We start from the raw sequence: 25,975 nt of genomic DNA, 5'->3' as shown, positions 1-25,975 counted from the left end.
GTGGACCCATGCATCATTCCATTTTATTTTTCATTTTTTTATAATTTTTTTCTTCCTTTTTTACAGAAAAAAAACGAGAAATGAAGTCAGTGGGCCCCATCAATGCATATGATAGTGGGCCCATTCAATTTATATTATTATTATTATTATTATTATTTTCTTATCATCCTTCTTCTTCTTATTATTATTATTATCTTTATTATAATTATTACAATATTAAAATTTTAAAATAACAAAATTTATGTAAAAATTATTTTCATAAAATTATAAAAATATTTTACTTTTTATTCATCAATCAAACACACATACATATACTCACACACAATTAGTTTATTATTGATTTACATCCTATCTCAATTTCGGCTTGATATTGATTTATATCTTCATCTCAATTTATCCTTCCATCTTCTATTAACTTTCTTTTTAATAACAAATCATTTATAATTTATATGAATTAAAAATTATTAAATACTTTTATAACAAAGTTGAACATTCAAAAATTGAATCTATACAATATCAAAAATTATAAATCTATACAATATCAAAAATTATAAAGTTAAAAAAAAATCATCAAAATATCAAAAAGAGAGTTAAACATATTAAAAATGGAATTAAACAATAAAGTTACCATTTATCTTCCTACTTAAATATTTCATTTCACTAACTTTTTTTTCGTAATTATAATAATAGAAATAATAGTAATAATAATAATAATAATAATAAAACAATAAAAATAAAACAACAACGATAATTCTAGTGGACCCACTCCACAAAATGACAAAAGAAACACAAAAGGTATTGTAATAAATGCTGAAATGAGGATTTGATCCTCAGACCTCTTGTCCACAACAACATACATATGCAACTAAACTCATATTTAGCAAAAAGGAAAAAAGACCGATTTTCCCTAAATAGTTTTGGACTCACCATTTTTTCCCATTCTCTTTTCAAAAATCACCCAAAATTTTCATATCACCCTGATATATATCTTCAAACTAATCTATACTACAATAATGTTTGAGAGTGCCAATGGTTGAAGAGAAAGAGAGGTTTAAGATAGAAAAGGAGGTGTGAGGAGAGAGAGTGATTGGATGGAAAAAGAAGTGTATGGATCCAATCAGATCGGATGAGTCGGATTTGGATACTTTTTGTTTTCACTAAAATTTAATCCAAATCGATTCAATCCACTGACTCAAGTTGCTTACAAATATTGACATTTTTTTTTCAATTCGACCAAATCCAACTCTAGTTGCTTCCAACAACACACCTAAAATCTTAAGATCGACTAGTATTTTTTCAAAAAGAAAAAAATGTTAATGGCTTACAAGATCTCGATGTAAATGAATTGGATGATCAAGATTCTCGAATTGGTCAAATTGACAACAAAATAAGATTTTCAATCAAACCCAAATAACCTAATTGGGGTTGAGTTATTTTAACACCGTTAATGACTACAATATTATTTGAAAACGAGTCAAAATGTATTTATTAATTTTTCATAAATACATAAACCATTAATTAGTCCAAATAGATTTAATTTTGATTTTCTTTTCATGTTTGGAATGGGATTTTTCATTTTTCAACAACATAGCTATATACCATTAAACTTTTTATATCATAATTAAATGTTTGAATAAATCAACCATAAAAAAAAAAAACATTGGAAAATGTTATTAAAAACGTTTTGCTTAAATTTAGAAATGACCCTTCATAATCTATTTGATAATAAAAAGATGAAATGGTCTAAAAATAATTTTCAAAAACATTCTTGATTTTTTTTTTATATACTATAGACTACTTTGGATCACACCATTTTTTCGCATTTATTTCTATTGTTATGAAGAGCTGTTGGGACCAACCCATCAGTGTAATAAATCAACAATAATTAATCCATTATTATTTATTGTCAGTGACTTGATATGCAAAGTTTATACATTTGCACAATTTCAGTGTGTTAACTGTTTTTGAAGTGTTAATTTGAAGTTGTGAGTAGAGTTTATATGTCATTTAACACGAATAATTGTTAAATTTGTTTGAAAACTTCTTTATTCTTGGTTTCTCCATATGGATTGTAAGTTCAAGGAAGGAGTGTTTAAGGTTTAATATTTTTTTATCATGGGTTAAATGAACATTAAGTAATCATTTTATAAATGTGTGTATTTCAATTTTCTTTTTTAATAAAGTGCATATAAGTAGTGTATGCGTATATACATATAAGTAATGAATTAAGTGTGTTTTAGTAGTGTATAAAGTGTAACGAGCTTATAAAACAGCGATGCATCTAAAGGGTCCAATGAAATTGAAAGGGTGTGGAAGTGACTGAATTAGGTAAGGCTCCTGCATGCAAAATTGCTTCCATTATTTAAACCCACATAGAGAATAAACAAAACAAAGCCATCAATGGAGAAAATCCAACACTCAACCATCCCTACCAATGGCATTAACATCCACCTTGCTTCCATTGGCTCCGGCCCCGCGTTGCTATTCCTCCATGGCTTCCCAGAGATCTGGTACACATGGCGTCACCAGCTTCTCTTTTTTGCTTCCAGGGGCTTCCGAGCCATAGCGCCTGATCTCCGTGGATATGGTGACTCCGATGTGCCACCATCTCCTTCTTCCTATACAGCTCACCACATCGTCGGCGATCTCATTGGCCTCCTCGACCATCTCGAAATCGATCAAGTTTTCTTAGTAGGCCACGACTTGGGAGCTACTATAGCTTGGTACTTTTCCATTTTCAGGCCTGATCGAGTCAAGGCTTTGGTCAATTTGAGTGTTTATCATACTCCTCGGATTCCGGAAATGCCGCCTCTCGCCATTATCCGTTTGTTCCTTGGTGATGATTTCTACATTTGTAAATTTCAGGTGAAGGCGATTGAGTCTTTGAACTCTAGCACAAATTCAATTGGGATACATATATCTGATGAGTTTCAATCACATGCATTAATTAAATGTACTGGTTAATAATGAACAGAAAATTGTGAATTTTGAAACAGGAACCTGGAGTCGCAGAAGCAGATTTAGGGTCAGTAGATACGGCTACGATGATGAAGAAATTCCTGACGTTGAGAGATCCAAGCGCTCCGATTGCACCAAACGGATTCAGTACACTACTGGCAACTCCAGAAACCTTACCTTCGTGGTTAACAGAGGATGATGTAGATTATTACGCTTCCAAATTCGCGAAAACCGGCTTCACCGGCGGACTAAACTACTATCGTGCTCTTGACCTGTGTGGATAGTAACATATTATATTCTTCGTATTTTGAATCAATTGGATTATCTAATTAGAAACCGATGTCGTTTGTGTGCGTGTGTTTTGTTGATTGCTTGTAGAACTTGGGAGCTGACGGGGCCATGGACTGGAGCAAAGATCAAAGTTCCAACAAAATTCATTGTTGGGGATCAAGATCTGGTATACCATTTTCCGGGGGCGAAGGAGTACATTCACGGCGACAGTTTCAAGGAGGACGTACCGCATTTAGAAGAAGTGGTGGTGATAGAAGGAGCAGCTCACTTCATTAACCAAGAGAAGGCCGATGAAATAAATTCCCTCATCTACGATTTCATCACCAAATTCTAAATAATTCTCACATGGCACACCCCACTACTACTACTGCACTTACCTCATATGGTCTTATATTTTAGCACGTTTACATTTTTAATATTACTTCGTGAGTATGAACAATATATATATATATATATGAGATAATAATGATTTCCTAACACTTCCATCCCTATATCAGAATTCAAAATTTTGGAAAAGAATATTAAGAAAACTGCTAACAAAAACCTAACTTAACTTACACATATATACACTTACACGAATCGGTTAAACTTTGCTATTTTTAACAATTAAAAGTTATTGTTATATATTTGTCATTGTACTATATATTAAAACTACTGCATTTGCTGTACCTTTCGACTTTAAAGACATGTTTGTGCAATAAATAGGAGGAAAAATTATTTATGCAATTATTAAATGTATTATATACGGATAAATGTTTTAATTATGAATTTTCTAGCCATTGCTTCTTCTTGATTTTATTTCTTTTCATTTGTTTAACTTATACTATCAAAACACAATTAAAATATATATGGAGAGATAAGTCTAACAACTAACTTGGGAGGAGCATAAGTCTCTCACAGGGAGAGAGAGGAGTCTTAGTCTTCTTAGGGAGCCTAATTAAACACTCTTCCCCAATATTACATTTTAGAGGGAGTTGTCTAAGTTCAACTCTAAACCTAACTTCCTTAAAAACTTCTAAATTAAAAGGAAATTAAAAGGCAAAGCTTAATGGATTGCTAGTTAACTATTACCTTTTTTGTTTTTTAAATTAAACTTATTTTATCTCAATTTTTTTTTATCGTCATTTGCATTTTTAAATCTAACAAATAAAAATATTTATCACTGTCTACCAAATTTACTACCTTTTATGTTTTGATATGTTAAAGATAATACAAAGGTAGAAAGTGGAACGTGGCAACGTAAGAGGGAAGGTCCGTCTTGAACCACCAGCTTCTTAAGTAACGCAACCAAACAACGCATAAACAAAACAAAAACACATCAATGGAGAAAATCCAACACTCAACCATCTCTACCAATGGCATATACATCCACTTTTCGCTTCCATTGGCTCCGGTCCGGTGGTCCTATTCCTCCACGGCTTCCCGGAGCTCTGGTACTCATGGCGCCACCAGCTTCTCTTTCTCGCTTCCAAGGGCTTCCATGCCATAGCCCCATCTCCGTGGCTTCGATGACTCCAATGCCCCGCCCTCTCCCCTCCTCCTATACCCGTGGCTTCCATGTTCATTGTTGGGCTTATTTCATTTGAAGCCAAGCCCATTAGGTTAATTTTATTGTTGGACTTATTAGCCCAGCCTAGCTCAGTCCATTGTTGGGCTTATTCAAATATGGCACGGACTTAGACAGCAGAAAGTCTACTTCTGGTCAAGGTTGCAGAAAAGAAATGTGTTGCCCTTTCTACAACTGAAGCAGAGTATATTGCAGCAGCAGAAGCATGTAAAGAGATGTTGTGGATGAAGCGTTTTGTACAAGAGCTTGGCTTCAAGCAACAACGACATGTGATATACTGTGACAATCAGAGTGATATTCACCTTGGTAAGAATGCTGCATTTCATTCCAGAACAAAGCATACTGATGTGAGATATTAGTGGCTTAGAGATGCTTTAAATGATAATTGTTTGAGCTTGAGAAGATACACACCGATCATAATGGATCTGATACGTTGATAGAATCTACCAAGATTGAAGCTTGAGTTTTGTCGTTACACGATGGAATGACAAATTCATTCTCAAAGTGAAATAGGGGAGATTTGATGGCTTCTTTCATTTGAAGCCCAGTCCATTAGGTTAATTTTATTATGAAATTAACTAATGGACAACACAATACAAAAAAAAATGACGCCAAAACAGTGAAAAAAGAAAAATAAAATCTTTGCGTGGTTAGTATTTCAGCGTTTTGGGGATCTATTCGTGGTCGTGAAATTTTGACCGTGTATGAGGTTCTTCATTCTCATTCTGGACGGTGGAGATTTTGTTTGGAGCTATCTACTGTTAGATTCTAGTTGATAGTTGACTACCCCATATTGTGAGATTTTTCCTTTTTTCTTTCATTGTTGTTTGTTGTCGGGATTGTTATTCTTGACATACTTACCTCTAGTTGTGACTAGCGAGAACTTTGTTGTACCCATTAACGATTATAGTGGAGATTTTGACTTCGATCCTATTTTTTACTCCTCATGTTGAGAGGGTTTGTACACGTTAAATTCGCTGTGTCCATATACTCTGATTATTGTTATTATTGTTGAAATAGTATTCTATCAGTTCCACAAGATTGTGTGTGGGATAATTGATCCAAGGTGAATGTTTATCCCAACATTCATTACGCTCCTCGTAATCCCTCGTCTCTTGTCGTTACCCGATGGTGCCGCTTGCCGTTACCCGACTGTACCTCGGCGATGATTTCTACATTTGTAAATTTCAGGTGATGGTTGACTCTTTGAATGCCTCTGTAATCTCTGAAATTGAGTGAACTTAGCTCGCATTCAATCACTGCCGAATCGCCAATTGTGAATGTAATAGATGAAATTGAATGAGTTTTTATTGCATTAAATGAACTGATGAATCGGAAGTTGTGAATTCTGGAACAAACCTGGGGTAGCGGAAGCCGATTTTGGATCTGTAGATACGGCTACGATGATGAAGAAATTCCTGACGATGAAAGATCCAAGCCCTCCTATTATACCAAAAGGGTTCATCCAAGCCCTCCTATTATACCAAAAGGGTTCATCCAAGCCCTCCTATTATACCAAAGGGTTCAGTACACTACTGGCGACTCCAGAAATCTTACCTTCGTGGTTAACAGAGGAAGATATTGAGTATTTCGCCTCCAAATTCTCCAAAACTGGCTTCACCGGTGGATTCAACTACTATCGTGCCCTTGACCTGTGAGGATTCACGAATTCGAATTCTATGCTATCTTATGGATGATTTAGAAACTGATTTTATGTGTGTTTATTGATTGATTATATTGCAGAACTTGGGAGCTCACCGGGCCATGGAGCAGAGGAGAGATCAAAGTTCCGGCGAAGTTTATAGTGGGGGATTTGGATTTGGTGTACGATTTTCCAGGTGCGAAGGAGTATATTCACGGCGGCGGATTCAAGAAGGACGTACCGCTTCTGGAAGATGTGGTGGTGATAGAAGGAGCAGCTCACTTCATTAACCAAGAAAAAGCCGATGAAATAAGCTCTCATCTATGATTTCATCACCAAATTCTGAACTTGTCAGTATTCCTTTGCTTATCCTTTCCACCATCCTATCATATGTTATTAGATCTTCTCCTTCTTCTTCTTCCTTTCCAATTTCAGCCAATTCGTCAGTATTAATGTGATGTTTACCGAACAAAATCCAATAATGGAAAGATGATTGCGTTGGTGGGTTTAGGCCCCATTTGCCTCCAAATTTGATCAAATTGTACAATCAATATTGACACATCAACCACTATATACTCTTTCTCTTTTTTACCACATAAATAAAAAAAAATTTAAACAAATCAAATGGCCATAGGAAATATTTCACTATTATTTATACCATCTTCACTTATTGTTTGCCACAGTGGAGTAATAACATGGATCCTTAGAAATAATTTAGTATATTATTTAGTGACGTGAAATCATGAGTGAACAAAGTACATGCTAAAAAAACAATTTTTTTTAGAATCACAAAGTACGAAAGCCCAAAAGTCATTTCCATTCCATTTCACCCAACATCGAGCATTGCCACCCCTTTTGGCTTTCAAACTCTTCCTCCCTTTTGTATGGTCGAGATCTGTATGCCACCATTCCCCCTCGTTGGGCCAAGATCCTAGTGGTTCTCCTTCATTGGTCTGTCATCATTGTCGTCCTCTTTGATTGATCCTCTTGATTTCAATAACTCCTCAGCAACTAAGCATCCAGCTTTCTTATGCATTATTAAAGTAAGGAAAGTATTTTACAATCTCAATTATGTGTTAATATGGGTATCAGATGAAAATTTTCGCACTCTTTTTTAGATGTTTCATCTTGCGTGTCAACCATGGCTAACGATTAACGAACGACGTTGATCATCATCCGCTTCTTCTTCCTTAAACTAACCGTAATGTTTCTGGGAATCCTTTGAATCCGATGCATCCTACTGTGATCAATTCTTCTTCAGTCAAAATTCGTGCTCGATACTACATATTGATGGAGCCTGAAACAGCTGAAACCAAAACTATTGATCGTGTTTTTTCACTTTTTTCTTTGACTACTAAACAATATCAAGGATTATTGTCTCTATTACAATCTCATTTGGCTAAAGTTAAGATTGAATCCAAACCGTCTACAGTACTTCAAATGTTTCGAAGAGTATTTATCATGTTCTTGCCACGTCTGAACTTAAATCTAGTGTTTAGTTTTTAGATACAGAAGCCCTGGCTGCTTTATAGCTTCAACTGCGTTTTATTTGTCTTGTTCTTGGCCACAAGATAACATATAACATCTTTACAATTCAAAATTATTTACAAATTCTTACGTTCTATTTTTAACTATTTTTCTTTTTCTTTTTATTAATATATTGAATATGATATTTTTTTTTTCCATATTTGTCTTCTCTCGTATTTATATATTATGGATATAGGAGGGTTTGGTGTTTGTTGAGTCGATCAAATGTGTTATGTAAACAAACAAATTTACAAACTTTAGTTAGATTGGTTTTTGCCATTTATCTAATTATTTATTAATTTATTAAATTGTTGTTTCTATTAGTACTATAATGGCATTTGTAATTTTTCTATGCAAAATAAGGCGAAAATCAATCAATTACTTGAGGGTAAAATGTTGTTGCATTGAAAATGCTTTAAAAGCAATAAAATGAAAACAATATGTGCAAGATCATATTGATATATAAGATAAATGAGGGTATGATATTTCAAATTAATTGATATCTTCAATATTTAATTGATCTAGAATTGAAAAAGATATCCATATATTTAAATCCTTTACGATCAAATCTCAAGCTATGGCTCTCTTCATCAATGGCGCATCCAAACTTCGTTCAATTAACTGTATTTCTTCTCGGCTTCAATAGCTTAGCACGAAGATCCACGGCGTCCATCTCATCCATGTTGCTCTCCGGTCGATAACACCCGGTAACCGGGTCGGGTATCCACACCGCGGCCTTCTCTGTACTCCTTTCTGATTCTTCTTTCTCCACGATCACTCCATCGCTTCGTGTGGCCGGAAGTACTCCTCCCGCAGCCGGTGTAGACGTCGTCGCTCTTTCTGACGCTGCCATTGCCATTGGTTCCGCCGTATATCCACGCCTGTTCAACCACACCACGTTAAAAAAAATACTACTTTTCGTAAAATTGTAAGTTGTTTCACAATTATATATAGTCTTCACCCATCTAATAGTACCTGACGATAGCGTTAAGAAAGCCATCGAAAACGAAACCGGGTAGGACCTTGACGCCGGAGGAGAAGCGAGGTGCCATCGTCAGTAATCAGTTTCGTTGATGAAAACTTGGGGTTTGCTTGTGGAAAAAATGAAAAGGAGAAAAAAGAAAGGCGTATGTATTGTTTTTAGGTGTATTGAGTTATCTTTCACAGAATTTGAGAGTGAGGAAATATGGAAAGACCCGAAGAGTATTTATATAAAATGAAATATAAAACTGGAAAGAATTAGGAAATAGGAAAAGGTATGTGGAAATTGGATTTAAAATAAAGTTAAGAAAACATTTCTAAATATACGATTCATTCTACATTATATTCCTTTTCCTAATCTGTTTCGATTTCAATTTTAAAGATCGATTTCGCTTTTATTCGTTTCTCCCAATTAATGATGTATATAACAAACGTGAAAAAACTTTTATAAAGTGTTACAAAATCTATCTAATTCTCTCTATTTTTTTATTTTTTTATATATTTTATGAATAGTTTTAATTTTTAATATTTTAAAAATGTATCAAATAAATATTTAAACTATAGTATTAAGAAATGTAATGAATATATAAACTTTAAAGAAGCACTTCTTTAAAATAGTAAAATAAATTAAATTATTTATAAGCTATAATAAAATTTGATATAGAGTGAAATTTAATATATATGATAAATATTTTGTAAAATTTACTATTCTTTTTTAAATTTTTTTAATTTTAAAATTTGCATGTAACAAGTCGACCATATATGTGAAAAGAAAAATTCAAAACTTATTATTTTATTAGAGGTGAGGTTTAACTTATTTTAGGTCAATTAAGTCTTAATTGTAAATTTTTTAACATAATAAACTAAAATATTTATGGAATGTATCAAAACTAAAAAATTTAACAAATCTATCAAAATAGAATCTTACTTTCCAATAAAATTCAAAATTTTGATATATTTTATAAATATTTTCAATAATTGTGTTCTTTAAGATTCTTTTATTTTTATAATATTTTTTATTAAATATAAAATTGAAATTTTAGAAATTTGTTAGATACATGTATAGTATATAAATACAAATTTATAAGCTAAATTTTTAGCTTTATACAAAATTTATGCTCTGTGACATGAAATCTTGTATCCAAAACTATATAATATAAAATTTATTGAACTAATAATAATAAATATTATAAGAGCATTAGCAGACACTTTAAAAAATGGTAAGAAAAATATTTTGGTTGATCGTCCTGGAGTAATACTACCCTATCTGCGTCAGTACCTCACCAATTTGTGATTTGGCATATAATTCTGCCAACAATAGTTTCCAATGCCTAATTCCTCTCACGCTAAACCTCTATTCTACGCTCTTAAAGAGCTTTACTCATTGATTTCATGAAGTGCATGCATTAAATAAATCACTTTGTTGCTGAGTTGAGGAGCATTGCCCGGAGATCGGCAGCGTCCATCTCGGCGCCACAGTTCTCCGGTCTGTAGTAACCGGTAACGGGGTCTGGAACCCACGACACGGCCTTCTTCTCTCTACCAATTCTTAAAGATTCTTCTTTCTTCTTCATGATGCCGCCAAGTCTAGCCGCAACTCCTTCTGGCGCCGTCGCGTATCCCCGCCTGTATGATCACACGTGAATTAATTAATTAGTTAATTATCAAGTTGCAATTAATTTGTCTAAATATTTGTGATTTAAGTTGAAGGAAGTGAAAAAAGAAAAGGGGGTCGAGAGAGAGATTTGAACTAAGGACAAACCTGAAGAGAATGGAGAGGGTATTGAGGGTGGAGAAAGGTGAAGGCATGGTTGATATATGAAATGTTTTGGGCTTTAGAAAGAACAAAGGGGAGTAGTGTGTGGGTGCTTTTGAGTGTGAGAAATGGAAAGAGAGTCTCGTTTTCTTTTATAATGCAAGAATTTTGAAAATAGGAAGTGACCTGGAAATTATTGAAAGTACATAGTCAAACAGAGTCGGATGTAGAAGAAGCTGCTTCATTCCACGTGCTTGTCCTTCACTATATCAACTTCCTTCTACCTTCCCTTCATTCATTTTTCTAAATTCCTACCAAACCATACTTTTTGTTTCTCAACAATTAGTATTCGGTGAATTCCTAAAACCACTTATCTATTAGGGTGAATCGTAGAAATTGTTAATTATATTGATAAAGAAAAAAAAGAAAAGTGGTGAGCAGTGGGTCGTATGTGGCGTAAGAAGGTGAAGAGATAGGCAAAGCGGGTCAAACTTTTCTTTGGGCATTCCACAATTCAAATACGAACACCCAACTTATTGTTCTTTCACCTTTTGTCTTGCACCCTCCTCGAAACTAATAATGGTAATAGAAATCGCTTCTGCAAACTACTTTCTCATGGAAGAAAGTTACAACATTGTGCCCATACCTCATTTGACATAACTGTGAGTATCAATTTGTAGACTATTTTTAATTTGGATAGATGGTCAAAAGAGGAGGAAAGGAAGATGATAAATGAAAAATATAGTTTGGGTTGTAATTTAAATCCGACGTCAAATTTGCTATAGGCCCAAAAATAAGCCCAACAAGAGAAATCCCGAACAGTTTAAGCCCAAAATCACTAGCGGGCTACTGCTTCTTCTTCTTCATCCGAAGTTAGGGCTTTCATTTTCAGTCACTGTCGGACCGGCCAGACCTCTTGCGAGCGGAGTGGCATTGCATGTATCGGACCGAGACCTCGTTTCTCCGCTTTTCCATTTGAGCATTTCTATTCTACGGACAGAGGTGAAAGAAATGGCGGAGGTCACCACCACTGGCAACGAAGTTCCTCCCAACATGACCATATACATTAACAATCTCAACGAGAAAATCAAGCTGGAAGGTATTATTGAGTGGAGCAGCGGGATATGTAAACTTCTTTAATGCTCTGAATTATGTTATGATTATTTTATTTTTTTTCCTCCTTGGTGGAGCAGAGCTGAAGAAGTCGCTGAACGCGGTGTTCTCGCAGTTCGGGAAGATTCTGGAAGTGTTGGCTTTCAAGACCTTGAAGCACAAGGGACAGGCTTGGGTTGTGTTCGAAGAAGTATCTTCTGCGACTAATGCGCTTAGACAGATGCAGGGTTTTCCTTTCTATGATAAGCCTATGGTAATGTGCTTGCTTTTTTTTTTTTTTTTTCTTTTTCCAATTTCTAGAATTTTAATTTCTTTTTGCTAAATTCAGGGTGAAGATGAAGGGCTAGACTTGAACCTTACTGGAAAAAGATCTTTATTATTCGTATGAGCACTTGTGCTAATTAAAGCGATAGTGACGAATTAGAAAGTGCCGATGTATTCTTCTGAGCAACTAATAGGAATTGTCTTTAGATTATGTTTCATCTTGTTTTAAAAAAGTTGAGATTTACTTACACATGGCTGTTAAATAATCTGGTTCATTGCCTAACTGATGTTCTGATCTACATATAATATACAATGAATTTTCATAGCTGATATTATTCCGGAGAGGTTCAAGAACAACTATTGTTTGAATGATCAACCATGTAATAGAATAAGCTCTGAGCAGTTGATCTTGAAGTGTTTACTTCTTCAATATATCACATTGCAGGCGTTTGAATTTACTTCACCTAAGCTTTATGACATTGGTTCTTATCAGTTTGACGCACATCAAGTGGTTGTCTAACATGGCTTCTGCAAATCTTTTGAAAATTTTATATCTGTTTAGCATTTCTTGTTTGTAGATCTGGTGGCTAATTTCCATATTTTCTTTGTGTTTATGAAAATTCTATATCTGTTTAGCATTTCAGATGGCTTTTTATATTATTTATTGCTCTGTTCTATCATTCATCTTTTGTTAGCTGGACAAAGCTTTTTTGTGGGAGTATGGTGCAATATGAAGCTAAGTGATGTTGTTTTGCAATCTTGTAGAGAATACAATATGCAAAGACAAAATCAGATATAATTGCAAAGTCTGACGGTTCATTTGTTCCTCGGGAGAAGCGAAAGAGGCACGAGGAAAAGGGTATAGTTTGTCTTTCTTTTCTATTTGACAGTTCAAATTTGAATATGTTTGAACAGTTCGGTACATGAAGATTTGTATCAGCATTTCATCCGATAACTTGATAGGAACTCCCTTAGGTATATTAGTCAATAGCTAGGAGAGTTTGTTATGAAATGTGGTTATAAATGAAGGTTAAGGGAATGAGATAGGCAAGCAATGTTTTAGTGACTGGTTTTGGGGTCAGAGAGTTATCGGGAGTGGGAGGGACCAACTTGCAAGTACCTTGAACATTTGTCTTATTTTGTAATTTCGTTCTCTTACCTTATTATTTATGTAACCTTATTTTCTCAAGATTTATTCATTTTCTTGATGTGGCAGGGAGGAAGAAGAAAGAGCAGCATGATGCGAATCAAGCTGGGATGGGTCTGAATCCTGCTTTTGCTGGAGCATATGGTGCAACAGCGGTAAGTATCTCTGTTTAATTCCTAAGCATTAGTTTTTGGAATATTCTATTATTTGCATTCCATTGCATAGTGGTCTTCCATAATATTTCCATCCCTAACTTCAGATTTGAGACTTAGATTGATTCTCCAACGAAGCCACTTAAGATGTTATTTGTTTCTCTGTGGTTAAAAAATGCATTCTAAGTGCTTCATTGACATGATTGTAATTCTAAAGTATAAGATCATAAAGAACAAGAAGTGGAATATAAAGAGACAGAACTTCACTTCTTGAGGCCAATTTTGCTTATTAAGAATGATGCTCTCTCATTATTTCTCATTTCTCACCCTTTTCATTAATTTGTATGGTACTCTGTGAAATAGGGAGCACATCATTTTTTTACTCCCTCCCACGTAGTGAGTCCATTGTCAATTTCAGTAATTCTTTTGAATTTTATCTGCCTTTTTAGTTTATTGCGCAGAGAAAAGCATATATATAGAAAAAGATAATAAAAAACGTATATTGGGGTTTATTTGCATTTATTACTTTGGTCATTTTGTATATCATGATTGTTAAAGAACCCTTTGCCATGGTTCAACACTTTAATTTCTAGGACTTGGTGGCTGGTGTCTGCATCTGCATGAGTGGATGTACTCTTATATGCCTTTTATCTATTGACTAAGCATTTTAAGGTGGCATGTCTTTGTTGACTTTCATCATTTGAATAATTTGTGTACTGAATTATGTTTATTAATTGGAAAGTATTGATTGCTAACGAACACTCTCTCCTTTCCCTCTTCTGAAAATGGTGCAGCACTCTCAAGTACCTTATTCAGGTGGAGTTATGGTACCGGAAGCACCTGCCCCGCCCAATAGCATTTTGTTTGTACAAAATCTACCACACGAGACCACTCCAATGATGCTACAAATGCTTTTCTGTCAATATCCTGGTTTCAAGGAGGTTCGAATGGTTGAAGCAAAGCCAGGTATTGCATTTGTAGAATACAGTGATGAGGTACAATCAACAGTCGCCATGCAAGCACTACAAGGTTTCAAGATGAACCCACAAAATTCGATGTTGATAACCTATGCGAAGAAATAGGATAGAGTGAAACTTGGCCGAAAGCCACCTGCTATTATTCAATGCTTAGTACAGGAGATTGTTTGTAGAATACTGTCATCTCGTACTTGCTGGAAATTCTACCCCACCGCAACCTAATTAATACAATCAGATCAGTTCTCTTAAGCAGGAATAGAAGAGATCTTCAGATCCCGGTTACCATGATTATCATTGAACTTATAGTAAAGTTTGATTTCATCATCCCATTTTGTTCTCATTTTCATAGTAGTGTATTTCCTTCTAATTGTGCTGTAAAATAGACTAAAAACTTTCATAACTGAGCTATTGAAGAGGTAATGATGTTGAGACCTAATTTGATAGACTTTATTTTAGTGAACAGCCAAGTTCTACTTCTACAGGACACAACAATTCCAAAATGCAAGCAAAATGAGATCCTGCTGCAGCGTTGAGAGAGATATCCCCAGTAAGTACAGCTTAATTCTTGAACTAGATTTTGTCTAATATCTCCATTACTTTTACTGGCATAGCGAATTCGAGTCTAATTGATATTGTAGACTATATATTCACTATATTATATCTGAGACTGAAAACTGGTTGGAAGAAAAAAGTATTTATGAACACAATAGTTAAAAACTTTTAGGGGGGGCTTCATTAGGGAACAACTGCTCCATCTTCAAGAATCTTGAGCTTCAAGGGAATATTGTGCTAATCTGAATTTGAACGTTGCGTTGTGAAGTGTCAAGTGAAGTTAAACAGATGCCAAGTTGAGGCTCTATACTAGACTTTGACTTTATATTTGGGTTAAGGAGTTTATTTATCTTAAAATTCTGATTTCATTTTGAGTAGGAATTTCTCATTTTTAGATTATGAACACAATATATTGACAAAATATGGCCAAATAAGAAAGGAAAGAAAACCTCTATAAATTTATAGAGAATCGCCTCTAATTAAGTTGCATAAAAGCAATTTTGAGCTTGATAAGAAATAAAACCTTGCAGTTCTCATCTACTCGAGAACAACAATTTGATAATTTTCCTTAACCATGAACTAAATATAAACACAATGAAAAGGACTTTTCATTCCCTGACCTTTATTATTCAATGTCTTTGGAAAAAGAAAGGACAACTGGAGAACTCAAACTGCAAGAAATTCTAAGTCCCAATAAACACAATAGGGTGGAAGTGATCAGAATTTCTTGATAAACTCATGGATGTGAACACTGATTTCATGTGGCCTTTCTTGGTTGATGAAGTGGGCAGTATCTTCCATTACAACTACTTCCTCCAAAAATGGCACGTCCGTCTTGAATCCACCATTGTGGATATACTCTTTGGCTCCTGGAAAATAGTAGGTCAGATCCAAATCCCCAACGATGAACTTCACTGGCACTTGGACTTGTGCTTTGTTCCACGATGCCGTCAGCTCCCAAGTTCTGTACCAAACAACAGAGTTCATCTGATTAACCAAAAATGCTTAAGCATACTAAAATGGATAGATGTAAGTAGGGTGTACAAGTCGAGAGCTCGATAGTAGTTGAATCCTCCAGTGAAGCCAGTGTGGTTAAATTTGGTAGCAAAATAGTTGATATCTTCTTGTGAGAGCCAAGAAGGAAGGTCATGTGGGGATGGGATAGAACGAATTCCAAGCCCTTTAGGCAATATTGGAGGATCTGGAGTTCTTCCACAAAGAATCTTTTTGAATAACTCAGTTGTGTCAATGGACCCAAAATCCTTTTCAGCCTCTCCTGGGACCTGTTACAAATTATTTCTTTTAGAAAAAAAAGAACACTTAAATTTAAAACAAAAACAGTAGTGTGTTTTTGTGTTTGGTTAAAATTAAAGATGTAATATAAGCAAACAGAAACAATTGGGAAGAAACAGAAAAGTAGTTTGAAATAGATATGACCTGAAACCTACAAATGTAGAAGTCATCACCAAAGGCAAATCTAAAACCTTGAACAAAAGAAATGGCTGGATTTCTTGGCAGGAAATGGACGCTGAGGTTCACCAATGCCTTGACTCTATCAGGCCTAAACAAGCAAAAATACCAAGCAATGATGGCCCCCCAATCATGGCCTACAACAAACACCTTCTCAATCCCAAGCTCATCCAAAGCCCCAACCAAATCTCCCACAATATGGAAGGCGGTGTAGGCTGTATGTGATTCAGGGGCGTCGGTGTCGCCAAAGCCCCGGAGGTCGGGGGCAATGGCTCGATATCCAACCGAAGAAAGGTAGAGAAGCTGGTGGCGCCATGAGTACCAAAGCTCGGGGAAGCCATGGAGGAGAAGAACAACTGGGCCGGTGCCTATGGAGGCGATGTGCATTTTGATGCCATTAGTGTTGATGGTGGTGTGTTCAATGGTCTCCATGAGCTCGTCTTGCAATTGGAATGTGAAGAAAAGGGTTGGCCGGCATGGATTTCAATGTGAATAAATATCATATCAAAAAGCTCTTGAATGTTTTTTGTTTATGTGTATATGTCTTAATCTGTATTGCAGGCGGCCGGAATGTGAAGACAGATGATGAATGCAAAGAGTTCGTCCAATCATTTCTTTTATTTGGTCTATTTCTTTTGTTTTTGTGGTCACCGTCAAAGGCCTTATAGATAGACGTTAAATATTCAACAACTTAGTAATGTGTGTATGGAGATTTAACCCAATCAACATCCTCACTTATCTCAAAACAAACAAAACAAGACAGGTGGAAAAATTATTATAGCATCAAAAAGGAGAATTTACATAAATAGAAGAGAATAAAGAGTATTTACATCATATAGCAAAAAACAATACAAAGGATATTTTGGATTTTGATTAAAATTTTCGTTATCCATTTTGGGTTTTAATTAAAATTTTACTACGAGCTGTAAATAGTTTTTTAATTCTTCTATTTTTAAATTTTTTTTTATAAAATCATATAGCAAAAAAATAATAATAATAAATATTTTGGATTTGAGTTAAAATTTTGGTCATCCATTTTCGACTTGGATTAAAAATTTTCTATTGTATTAATTTTTTTTAGTATAAACGAGTGAATTTTGAATCATAGACCTTTTGGTTCTCAACATACAAAAGGTGCAAAACGAGAACTTTCAATTAGGTTACCTAATACACTTATTTTTTTAATCTAAAACATGTTTATAAATAAATTAATAATAATTTATTGACAACTAACCTTCAATGGATAACAATGAGTTAAAGAGCTCATGTGTTCAACTAATTAATTTCTTAGGAGTTTCTTTGTGGCTTGGATGCTATAGAGTTCGAAAGCTTGTCCCGTGAGATTAGTCAAGGTGTGCACAATAGTTTGTCAGCATTTGAATTATAATTCATTCTATAAACTTTTCACAAAACAAATTTCGAAAACATGAAATATAGCCCTAGTTTTATTAAATTTATTGTTTCCAAATTCTTTATCAAACGATCTAGTGAACTCAGATTCAACGATAATTGACATGACGCATCTCTTAAAGTTGAAGGTCTAATCTCACATCCCCATTTGTTTTACTAAAAAAAACTATATATACAATTAACATGAAAATCAACCATTAATATTTTGTTAAAAAAAGAGCAAAATTCAAATATGAAATAACAATAGATATAGAAAATCTAAAGTTTGGATCTTCTCCTTACAACTATAATGGTGTATTCTAGATTTTTTAAAAAAAATGGAAAGAGTAAATTCATATATAAAAATAAAAATAAAATAAATAAAAGATAATAACAATAAACTAATGTTGCAGTGAATTGAGTTTGTTGTATATATGTGGATAGAGACCAAAATGGGGGAAATACTTTAGAGATCAGAATCAGATAATATCTGAAACCTTGAGTGAAGACAAGACCACAAAGATGACCCAAAGCACCATGAAAAAGATACATGTAATCCAAGCCCAAACCTTTGGCCCTCCAAGTTCTGCACCTAATGTTACACGTCTAAACACAAGCACAACAATGCAAGCCACAGATGTCGAAAAAAACACCAACAAACTGAAGCTCAGCCCTCCTGCATCCTTTATCTTTAATGGTTCTTTATATGCTATGAAGTTGTATGTAGTGCTTATCAGCCATGGAACTCCAATTCCCACGTATATGTTCACTGAATTGCTGCAAATCAAATTTCCAACAATACCATTTCATTTCATTTCGTCAGGTTCCCATACTTAAAAAAGATCGAGAATAAGCCTTCAGATTTCTATGTTTTGTTTAATTAATCTCTGTTTTTAGCTGCATCACTTGTAGGCCTAACATAACCCAGTCATAGAATATTTAAATAACATAGTCAGCATTGTCACACTAAACTAAACGGTTGAAATTAGCATCCATGACTTATCGAAAAACATTTTAAAGGTAAGGATCCACGTGGATACCAACATGACTTCAAAATTCAAAGCCTTAAAAACATTTCTTTTTATATATGGAAGTGTTTGAGTCAACTAATCTCACGGAAAAATTTGTTTGACCCTACATCATATGAGTGTTATGAAAATGAAAACCCGTAAGATATTAAAGCCTAAGTAGGTGGCTACAATGGATTGAACTCATGACCTTTTAGATGTTGGTTAAGGTCACATCTCCATATTTACAACTAGGTCATGGTCAACCATGATGGTTAAGTCCTGTAAATGTTTTCAAATATCAAGACTAAACTTTCATTGAATTGGTAATTTAAGAATTTATATTTATCTGGACAGACTGAGCATAATGATATTCCACATAACATTTACAAAAACAAAAGAATATGGGTCTAGTAATGTAGTTAAGAGAGAACCTACCTGCAAGTTATGTTTGCAATGGCAGAGTCTGCCGTTGTCTGGCGCTCAGCAGCAATCTTACTAGCCACTAAATCTGGCCAAGAAGTTCCACTTGCCAATGCTGTAAATGCTATGACATAAGGATTTATTCCTGCGTAACACAAGGAAAAAGAAAATTAGAGAAGACATACGAGAAAAACAAAATGACAAATGAGAGGCCATTCTTTCCAAAGCCATCGAGGCATAATAGCCTTCACTGAAAATTGAGAAAAACTAATATTTTTAAATTGGGCAATAAGAAGAACCTGAGACACAGCTTATTAGATCTGTGAACTTAGTAAGGACATAAGCTATCCCACTTATGAACATAAGGGAGCAAATAAAGGCAACCCATCCATGAGCAATGTGATAAGGAGGTACAAAAGCAAACAAAAGTCTCCATGGAGCAACAATCAACTGCCAGCATAATCTTGCTGATCGTAAATAGATGTTATTCCGCTGCTTTGATTCTGAAGTTTCCAACTGCCAAAAGGAATCACCATATACAAAATTGAAACTAACCTTTTCAGCTAATAATGTTGGGAGAAGAACAACGTGTGTTCCCATTGACAGAAACGGGTTAAGAATATTTACTAAATAAGTTCAAAGAACATTTGGCAATTTTCTTCTAAATAACATTAGTGTTTTGTTACATGATATAATATTAAATTCACATTCATCTAAAAACTTATGTTTTTTGGTCAATCGACAATTTAATAAGGTATCTTGGCAATTGGTTCAAGAGATCATGTGTTCAAACCTCTTCAATGTTATTTCTTCTCCAATTAACGTTGATTTTCACTTGTTAGGTATCCTACAATATTTCAAGCCCACAAGCAATGTATCTATTAAATCACCAATTCACCCAAAAGCTTAAGCTAGTGATTGAAGGCAAATTTAATTATATATCACCAACACTCCCCCCTCACTTGTGGACTTGAAATATTTAAAGGCCCAACAAGTGGAAATAGATTTTAATTGGAGAGGAAATGACAATGCAGGGGCTTGAACACAGGACTTCCCTGGACCACCTGCTCTGATACCATATTAAACCACCAATTCACCCAAAAGCTTAAGCTAGTGGTTGAAGGCAAATTTAATTATATATCACCAACAGTATCAAACATTTTGTCCATTGGTAATTTAACATGTTTCCATTGGTAATTTGACATGTTTGGATAAGGATGGGTCATTTTGGTTTATCTCACACAATAATTCCCATCTTACAAAATTTGGTATAAGAAAACTCATAGAATAGATGCCAACTGAAATTTAAGCTTGCCGCATCAAAGACATCTACTTTTCTTCTTGACTTCAAAGGCCAACCATATTGGTTTTCCGGCAATCAGTTATGAAACGTACATAATTCACATTCGTTTAGATTATAAGAACTAAAATGATGCCATACATCTGGGATGAAAAGTCCTTTTATTAAATTTTAGCATTTTGAGACATACTAACTATTTGATTAAAACACCTTCCTCAAGTTGAGCTGACAGCAAAATAAAGGTTAGGAATTCCCAGCACATCACAATTTGAAAAAGAAAATGGTATTGAACAACTAAGCTTCATAATTCCTCGGTAGGCAACAAAAAATGATTGGTTCTCATAAAAGCATAAAAAACATTACCGAAAGTGCATCCACAAACTGTTGTTTCCAAATTTTAAGCACATGAGGGTGGTCTGCCTTTCCATCCATCTCCTCGGGAATATTACTATTGGAGGATTCAGCAATATCGTGTCCAGGAACTTCATGATATACTAAAATAAAAGATATCAATATGCAGATAAAATGGTTCTTTTCATAGATATGCAGGCAAAACAAAAGATTAAGTACAATTTATCCATGTGGAACTATAAATTCATAAAACAAAGAGAAGTTCCCATCAAATAAAGGTAAAAATGGAATGGCATGCTCATGATGCTTATGAGCATTTATAAAAAAGATTGGCATGAACTATCAAAACTTAAAACCTTAATTTCAGGATACCACCAATCAAAAAAACTTAGAAGAAACACAAAGAACACATTCTGCAATATTAGTAGCCTTTCAAGAGGGCTCTCTCTCCTAGGTTCCCACAGTGGAAACTCTTAACAAAATGACCCACACCCCCAAGGTGCCCGACCTCTCTTATTTATAACCAAGACATTACTGGTTAATTATCCATAATACTCCTTACTAATATCCTACTAATCTTATCCTGTACCCCCAACTATTACTCTAACACGAGCCATGACCCCACCCAACATTGGACAATAACAAAATCAGTCCCCCCCCCCCCCCCCCCCCCCCCCCTTTATCTAACACTATTTTAAAGTCCCTCTAGTGTATGCCAAATGAGAGAATTTTATTAATGTTCAAAAGTTGTCAATACAAGAAGACTAGTCCTAATCCTAATAAACCAAAGAAACTAATTAGTTCTAATAAATTAAGAATTTGACCATGATACTCTATTCCTACACATCACCCTCTATTTATACCCAAGGCACCCTTAACTAATTTTCATCATGCCCATACTAAAACCATACTAATTTTACCATTATACCCTTACTGATATATTACTAATCTTACCCATATACCCCTAACTAGTACTCTCACATCAACTTTACATACCAAAAGAGCAAAAAAAATTCCAAAATGCAAATGAGAAAACTGAGAAACATTCCTTGAATTGAAAGTTTCATCATCTTTCTGATTCCTGATATGAATAAATTAATCTCCCACACGTGAGCATTAAAATATATATTTATCTCTGTAATGTCTTCTTCACATTAGTTCTTGATGGGAGGTTCTCTTGCAACATCCATGGCTTCCATCCTTCAATTTTCTATTGTAATAAAGAAACAATCAATTATAATTTAGGGTTTAGTGCATTTTCACTTTTGACTCACGTTTAGGTTATTCTATCAATCCCCACCAACAGACTTCAATAAGCCTCATGTCCACATTCAATCAAGATCTCAGTTATGGAGTTGCAAAGTTCAGGCCCCTGGAAACTAATGACAATTGCATTCAAATCCTTAACATCATAAATGTTCCCTAGAAGAGGATTCCAAAGTGTATCACTTCAGCCTATTTTTAAAACAAATTGAAAAATGAATCAATTTTACCATTACCTTTCCCATCACTATCATGGATGGAGAAAATGTCAACAATGCTTCTCTGCTCATTCTCATGGGCTTGAAATTCCTCTCTACAGGGATTATCCTGTTTGCATATATCAATCTCAGGTGGCACCCATTCCTCTGGCCTCTCGGTTCTTGCCCTGGCAAGTCAGAATAGAGATTAGAAGCATACTTCCAAAAGAACTTGCCTTGTTTCCACCATAACAAGAAAAGACAAAAGAAAGAGCAGCATACAAAGGAAGGGACAAGTAGGGCCATCTCTTATCTTGAGCATAAGCATGTGTAAGCAGTAATCCATACTGTAGCACAGTCAACAAAGCTTCCCAAAGAGTTATTACTTTTGGTGTCCACACCTAAGAGTTCGATGTATATCAGCTATGATACTTTGACATAACGCAGTTAGAGTTGCTTCAACAGCAAAAATTGAGATTAAAGAGAACAAAATGCATGTGATGACATACAAAAAGACAAGAAAGCATTTAGAAATCCTATAAAAGAGAAAATTCTAAGTATTACCTCCAAAATAATGTATAGCCAAATATAAGCCCAGAAAGACCAAACGAGCTCAACTAGCCAAACTCCTATATCAGATATTTTTTTCAACTCCCCTGCCTTAGGCACTACAACGCAAACAGCATGAATGGGAAAAAGGTCGAAAGCAGCAGAACCAACCAGTGTTCCAGGTCCCAGACCTTGATTTCATTTTGTCAAACAATAAAAATAATCAGACTACTGGGAAGGTGGAAAACGTTAATACTTTCTAACTTCTTAGTCATAATCAAAAGCCTTTTAACTTTCCTGGCAATAATAATAGTAATAGTATTAATCATAATAAATAGAACTGATGAATTGTAATACAAAGTTAATTTCATGTGTCAGGTAGAAGACATACATTAGCTTATGGATCTGACTGGCTAACCAGATAACATGAATAAATAAAGAAAAATTTAAGTGAGATTCAAATATTTTTATTTGAAAGGCCTAGTTCAGAACTTATGAGAGTAAAGAAAGTGAATAAACCTCCAGCATACAGGTTGCCAATATTTCGAATAGCATCAATAGTAGCTAGTGATATTTGAGGAAAGCTAGTGCCAAACGCCAGTAAGCTGATATCTGCTATTGTAAAATTCCAGACCTTCTCATATCTAATAATTTCAGTATTGGTGTGTGGATCTATCTCTACCACCTTCCTTGAGTGCTTCACAACATTCTCCATGGACCGAAAAAATCGAGCAGTAATAGCAGACAATCCAACGAAACAATATGCAAGGCCCATAAAATATAGAAATATCCGAAGTGCATCCCCAAGGGAGGTTTCAATACTAAAAATGAAGTAGCTTTCACATTTTCCAGTCCCAGAAATGCTAGAAATTGCTTGTCCACTTTCTACATTTTCTATAGCAAATGATGCCATTTTAATCAACTGCCAAACACAAGTCCAATACAGGGGGGTTAATTTTTCTAGCAAAACATCAATGAATCTGATAAAAGAAAACAAAGGAAAAAAAAAAGCACCACCCTTTAAAGTAAAATGACAATAAATTGTACCATGAGAACAAAATCTGCAAGCAAAGAGATTGATCAACAGACATAAGTTTTCTTGCAAGACATCAAATATGACATGAAGTACTATGATATAAAGAATTTTTCAAGTACAGTGACCATCATTTAATACTCCTTTCAAACCCATTCTGACTTAAACAATGTATTCACAATCTTTCAAATTTTATTTGTTGACTTGGAGAAAGATCTCAAGCTTAAACTAAAAAGAATTAGTGCTAAACAACCACCAGAAATCGAACCCTAAAATCAAAGGTGTGCTAGGTTGCCATCCTCCCGAATCTCTCTCATCAAATGCTGGTAATTCAACCTTCTGGTGACAGCTTTGCTCATCTTCGCCCCCTCAAAACCATTTCACTCATTTACACGATCTCACTCATGTAAGCACAGCCTCTTGTCTCTGCAATAGCAGCCTAACTCCCTCCACTAACATTGTAAAATCATTTCAATCACTAGTATATTCTAAACTTCTACTCCCCAACCATTAATCTACTGATTTCTTAAGGTTGTCCATCTTCTTACCCCTTCACATGCTCTAAAAGGTGCTGCGATACCAATTGATAAAAGCATTCATAGTATCCCAATAGTATATATGTAGAGAGATGAGCCAAACAAATTTTCAAGAGGCTGTCGTCTCTCCCTAGGATACAAACTTCATTGCCTTTCATTAACAACGTGCTCATGTACTTTTATTTTTTTATGAGAAACAAAAATGTATATTCAATCAAAAGGAAACAGAAACAACCTAGAGGCAAGGGTTGAACAGATCCCCCCCCCCCCCACAAAAAAAATCATGAAAAGACCATAATTACAAGAGGCTGTATGAAGAACAATCGTAGAATGTGCTCTTCACCTTTCCTTTTTTTTTTTCAAGTCCTAATGATCCGTTTTGTACAGAAAATTCAAAATTCATCCACGTGCGTTCTTATGCACAGAACTCCAGTACTTAACATTGGAACCAACCAGCAGCGAGTTCTTCTCTCGCCATCTCAAACAACAAAAATTTTAATCAAGCCCATCAAAATTCAAAACTGAGTCAATTATCTTCGACAACTAAATAAGATGTGAAGAGGACGAAAAATCCAAAACTGACATATATAAAAGAATCAAGCATGTTACTGAATATTAAAATAACAAACAAACAAATAAATAAATAAAAACTGCAGAAACTCAGCACGAATACCAATCAAAGTATGATCATTCAATAGGATAGAAATGAAGTGCAACGACTTAAAAATGAGAAAACAACAAGAACAACAATCACCGAAGCGTTCAATAACACGATCTAACTACAAAAGTGAAATTAAAAAAGAAAAAAAAAAAACGAAGCTACCTCCGGAAGAGTATGTAAACTAATGTAACAGCTTCAGAACCGGCCGTAACATCAGCGTCCGGGTGATCTATCCGGCAGCGGAGTACGGCCGTCCAGTATGGGTATGGATGGAAAATGAATGCAGTTGAAAGGTTGTATGAGTGAGGTACGGCAGCGGTGGGGGGGAGAGGGGAAGGTAGAGAGAAGTCGGAGTAGCTGTGTATAGCGTCCAGGCGATTGGAAGATGTAAGGATTAAAATATAATTTTGTTTTTGTTTTTTATTCATATTCTGTTTGAATGAAAAGTGAAATCAACCTTCGTAAAAAGTACAAACAAACTATTTAACCTTTTCTTCAAAATGAAAAAAGAAAGTATATTATAATGCTCGTTTTATGTGTAAAATGCCCATTGACATTTGGGGATCATATTCCACAAATCAAATATTTTATCACTATAATACCTTGCAAAAATAGGAAACCCAAAGGATGATATTTCTTTTCTAAATTAAAAAATAAAATAAATGTTATGAACTATTTTTTTTAAATGTTTTTGTCAATGCAATTCTCTTAGAATTAATATAACTTTTATTATTAATTGGGTAAATTTTAACTCTAAATTTCAACCATATTGTAAAATGAAAAACCAATGTATATATTTTATGATGTCATTTTTTTTCCTTTTCCTACCAATCCTTTCTTTTTCCTTCTCTTTTTGTTTTGTGATTGGT

The 25,975-nt window shown here is 34.5% G+C and overlaps 6 protein-coding genes and 1 pseudogene across 7 annotated transcripts; 3 read left to right on the top strand and 4 right to left on the bottom strand.

The window, feature by feature from the left end:
• Positions 1-2,284: 2,284 nt before the first annotated feature.
• On the top strand, positions 2,285-3,728 carry LOC101204815 (epoxide hydrolase A). Its single transcript, XM_004152196.3, has 3 exons — positions 2,285-2,865; positions 2,997-3,232; positions 3,337-3,728. The coding sequence occupies exons 1-3, from the start codon at positions 2,401-2,403 to the stop codon at positions 3,581-3,583; spliced, it is 948 nt and encodes a 315-aa protein (XP_004152244.1). The 5' UTR covers positions 2,285-2,400; the 3' UTR covers positions 3,584-3,728.
• A 126-nt stretch (positions 3,729-3,854) lies between these two features.
• Positions 3,855-6,987, top strand: LOC101214115 (annotated as a pseudogene).
• Positions 6,988-8,381: 1,394 nt separating this feature from the next.
• LOC116403370 (protein SENESCENCE-ASSOCIATED GENE 21, mitochondrial-like) lies at positions 8,382-9,476 on the bottom strand. The gene is made up of 2 exons (XM_031884362.1): positions 8,961-9,476; positions 8,382-8,866 (listed from the first exon to the last, which is right to left on the bottom strand). The coding sequence occupies exons 1-2, from the start codon at positions 9,035-9,037 to the stop codon at positions 8,599-8,601; spliced, it is 345 nt and encodes a 114-aa protein (XP_031740222.1). The 5' UTR covers positions 9,038-9,476; the 3' UTR covers positions 8,382-8,598.
• A 602-nt stretch (positions 9,477-10,078) lies between these two features.
• LOC105435155 (late embryogenesis abundant protein Lea5-A) lies at positions 10,079-10,856 on the bottom strand. The gene is made up of 2 exons (XM_011654638.2): positions 10,729-10,856; positions 10,079-10,592 (listed from the first exon to the last, which is right to left on the bottom strand). The coding sequence occupies exons 1-2, from the start codon at positions 10,773-10,775 to the stop codon at positions 10,382-10,384; spliced, it is 258 nt and encodes an 85-aa protein (XP_011652940.1). The 5' UTR covers positions 10,776-10,856; the 3' UTR covers positions 10,079-10,381.
• Positions 10,857-11,605: 749 nt separating this feature from the next.
• On the top strand, positions 11,606-14,837 carry LOC101205303 (U1 small nuclear ribonucleoprotein A). The gene is made up of 5 exons (XM_011654637.2): positions 11,606-11,821; positions 11,916-12,088; positions 12,865-12,958; positions 13,316-13,401; positions 14,193-14,837. Exons 1-5 carry the CDS (start codon positions 11,734-11,736, stop codon positions 14,478-14,480), a joined length of 729 nt encoding a protein of 242 aa, XP_011652939.1. The 5' UTR covers positions 11,606-11,733; the 3' UTR covers positions 14,481-14,837.
• Positions 14,838-15,379: 542 nt separating this feature from the next.
• LOC101205063 (epoxide hydrolase A) lies at positions 15,380-17,038 on the bottom strand. The gene is made up of 3 exons (XM_004152197.3): positions 16,365-17,038; positions 15,972-16,210; positions 15,380-15,891 (listed from the first exon to the last, which is right to left on the bottom strand). The coding sequence occupies exons 1-3, from the start codon at positions 16,827-16,829 to the stop codon at positions 15,645-15,647; spliced, it is 951 nt and encodes a 316-aa protein (XP_004152245.1). The 5' UTR covers positions 16,830-17,038; the 3' UTR covers positions 15,380-15,644.
• Positions 17,039-18,144: 1,106 nt separating this feature from the next.
• Positions 18,145-25,505, bottom strand: LOC101205540 (magnesium/proton exchanger). Of its 2 annotated transcripts, none has more exons than XM_004152199.3 (9): positions 25,269-25,505; positions 23,396-23,798; positions 22,892-23,067; positions 22,610-22,728; positions 22,367-22,515; positions 20,880-21,010; positions 19,516-19,732; positions 19,232-19,361; positions 18,145-18,563 (listed from the first exon to the last, which is right to left on the bottom strand). In XM_004152199.3, exons 2-9 carry the CDS (start codon positions 23,787-23,789, stop codon positions 18,266-18,268), a joined length of 1,614 nt encoding a protein of 537 aa, XP_004152247.1. In that variant the 5' UTR covers positions 23,790-23,798; positions 25,269-25,505; the 3' UTR covers positions 18,145-18,265. The 2 variants fall into 2 exon arrangements, with proteins under 2 accessions (XP_004152247.1, XP_011652937.1); XM_011654635.2 differs by having other exon boundaries at positions 20,880-20,998.
• Between the last annotated feature and the right edge of the window lie 470 nt (positions 25,506-25,975).

The sequence above is a fragment of the Cucumis sativus genome, chromosome 4 (genome assembly GCF_000004075.3).
Source record: "Cucumis sativus cultivar 9930 chromosome 4, Cucumber_9930_V3, whole genome shotgun sequence".
Taxonomy (NCBI): Eukaryota; Viridiplantae; Streptophyta; class Magnoliopsida; order Cucurbitales; family Cucurbitaceae; genus Cucumis; species Cucumis sativus.
Note: the sequence above shows the minus strand (reverse complement) of the source record. Positions and strands in the feature narration are given on the sequence as shown.

What these genes read in the sequence shown, in the direction of transcription:
- LOC101204815 (XM_004152196.3), top strand. Translation starts at nt 2,401, where the DNA reads ATGGAGAAAATCCAACACTCAACCATCCCTACCAATGGCATTAACATC. An exon ending in TCTACATTTGTAAATTTCAG is followed by an intron (nt 2,866 to 2,996) that starts GTGAAGGCGATT and finishes ATTTTGAAACAG; the next exon opens with GAACCTGGAGTCGCAGAAGC. An exon ending in TACTATCGTGCTCTTGACCT is followed by an intron (nt 3,233 to 3,336) that starts GTGTGGATAGTA and finishes GATTGCTTGTAG; the next exon opens with AACTTGGGAGCTGACGGGGC.
- LOC116403370 (XM_031884362.1), bottom strand. Translation starts at nt 9,037, where the DNA reads ATGGCACCTCGCTTCTCCTCCGGCGTCAAGGTCCTACCCGGTTTCGTT. An exon ending in TTTCTTAACGCTATCGTCAG is followed by an intron (nt 8,867 to 8,960) that starts GTACTATTAGAT and finishes GTGGTTGAACAG; the next exon opens with GCGTGGATATACGGCGGAAC.
- LOC105435155 (XM_011654638.2), bottom strand. Translation starts at nt 10,775, where the DNA reads ATGCCTTCACCTTTCTCCACCCTCAATACCCTCTCCATTCTCTTCAG. An exon ending in ACCCTCTCCATTCTCTTCAG is followed by an intron (nt 10,593 to 10,728) that starts GTTTGTCCTTAG and finishes GTGATCATACAG; the next exon opens with GCGGGGATACGCGACGGCGC.
- LOC101205303 (XM_011654637.2), top strand. Translation starts at nt 11,734, where the DNA reads ATGGCGGAGGTCACCACCACTGGCAACGAAGTTCCTCCCAACATGACC. An exon ending in CGAGAAAATCAAGCTGGAAG is followed by an intron (nt 11,822 to 11,915) that starts GTATTATTGAGT and finishes TTGGTGGAGCAG; the next exon opens with AGCTGAAGAAGTCGCTGAAC. An exon ending in AAAGAGGCACGAGGAAAAGG is followed by an intron (nt 12,959 to 13,315) that starts GTATAGTTTGTC and finishes TTGATGTGGCAG; the next exon opens with GGAGGAAGAAGAAAGAGCAG.
- LOC101205063 (XM_004152197.3), bottom strand. Translation starts at nt 16,829, where the DNA reads ATGGAGACCATTGAACACACCACCATCAACACTAATGGCATCAAAATG. An exon ending in TCTACATTTGTAGGTTTCAG is followed by an intron (nt 16,211 to 16,364) that starts GTCATATCTATT and finishes AATTTGTAACAG; the next exon opens with GTCCCAGGAGAGGCTGAAAA. An exon ending in TACTATCGAGCTCTCGACTT is followed by an intron (nt 15,892 to 15,971) that starts GTACACCCTACT and finishes TGTTTGGTACAG; the next exon opens with AACTTGGGAGCTGACGGCAT.
- LOC101205540 (XM_004152199.3), bottom strand. Translation starts at nt 23,789, where the DNA reads ATGGCATCATTTGCTATAGAAAATGTAGAAAGTGGACAAGCAATTTCT. An exon ending in TGGCAACCTGTATGCTGGAG is followed by an intron (nt 23,068 to 23,395) that starts GTTTATTCACTT and finishes AATGAAATCAAG; the next exon opens with GTCTGGGACCTGGAACACTG. An exon ending in CCCTACTTGTCCCTTCCTTT is followed by an intron (nt 22,516 to 22,609) that starts GTATGCTGCTCT and finishes CTGACTTGCCAG; the next exon opens with GGCAAGAACCGAGAGGCCAG.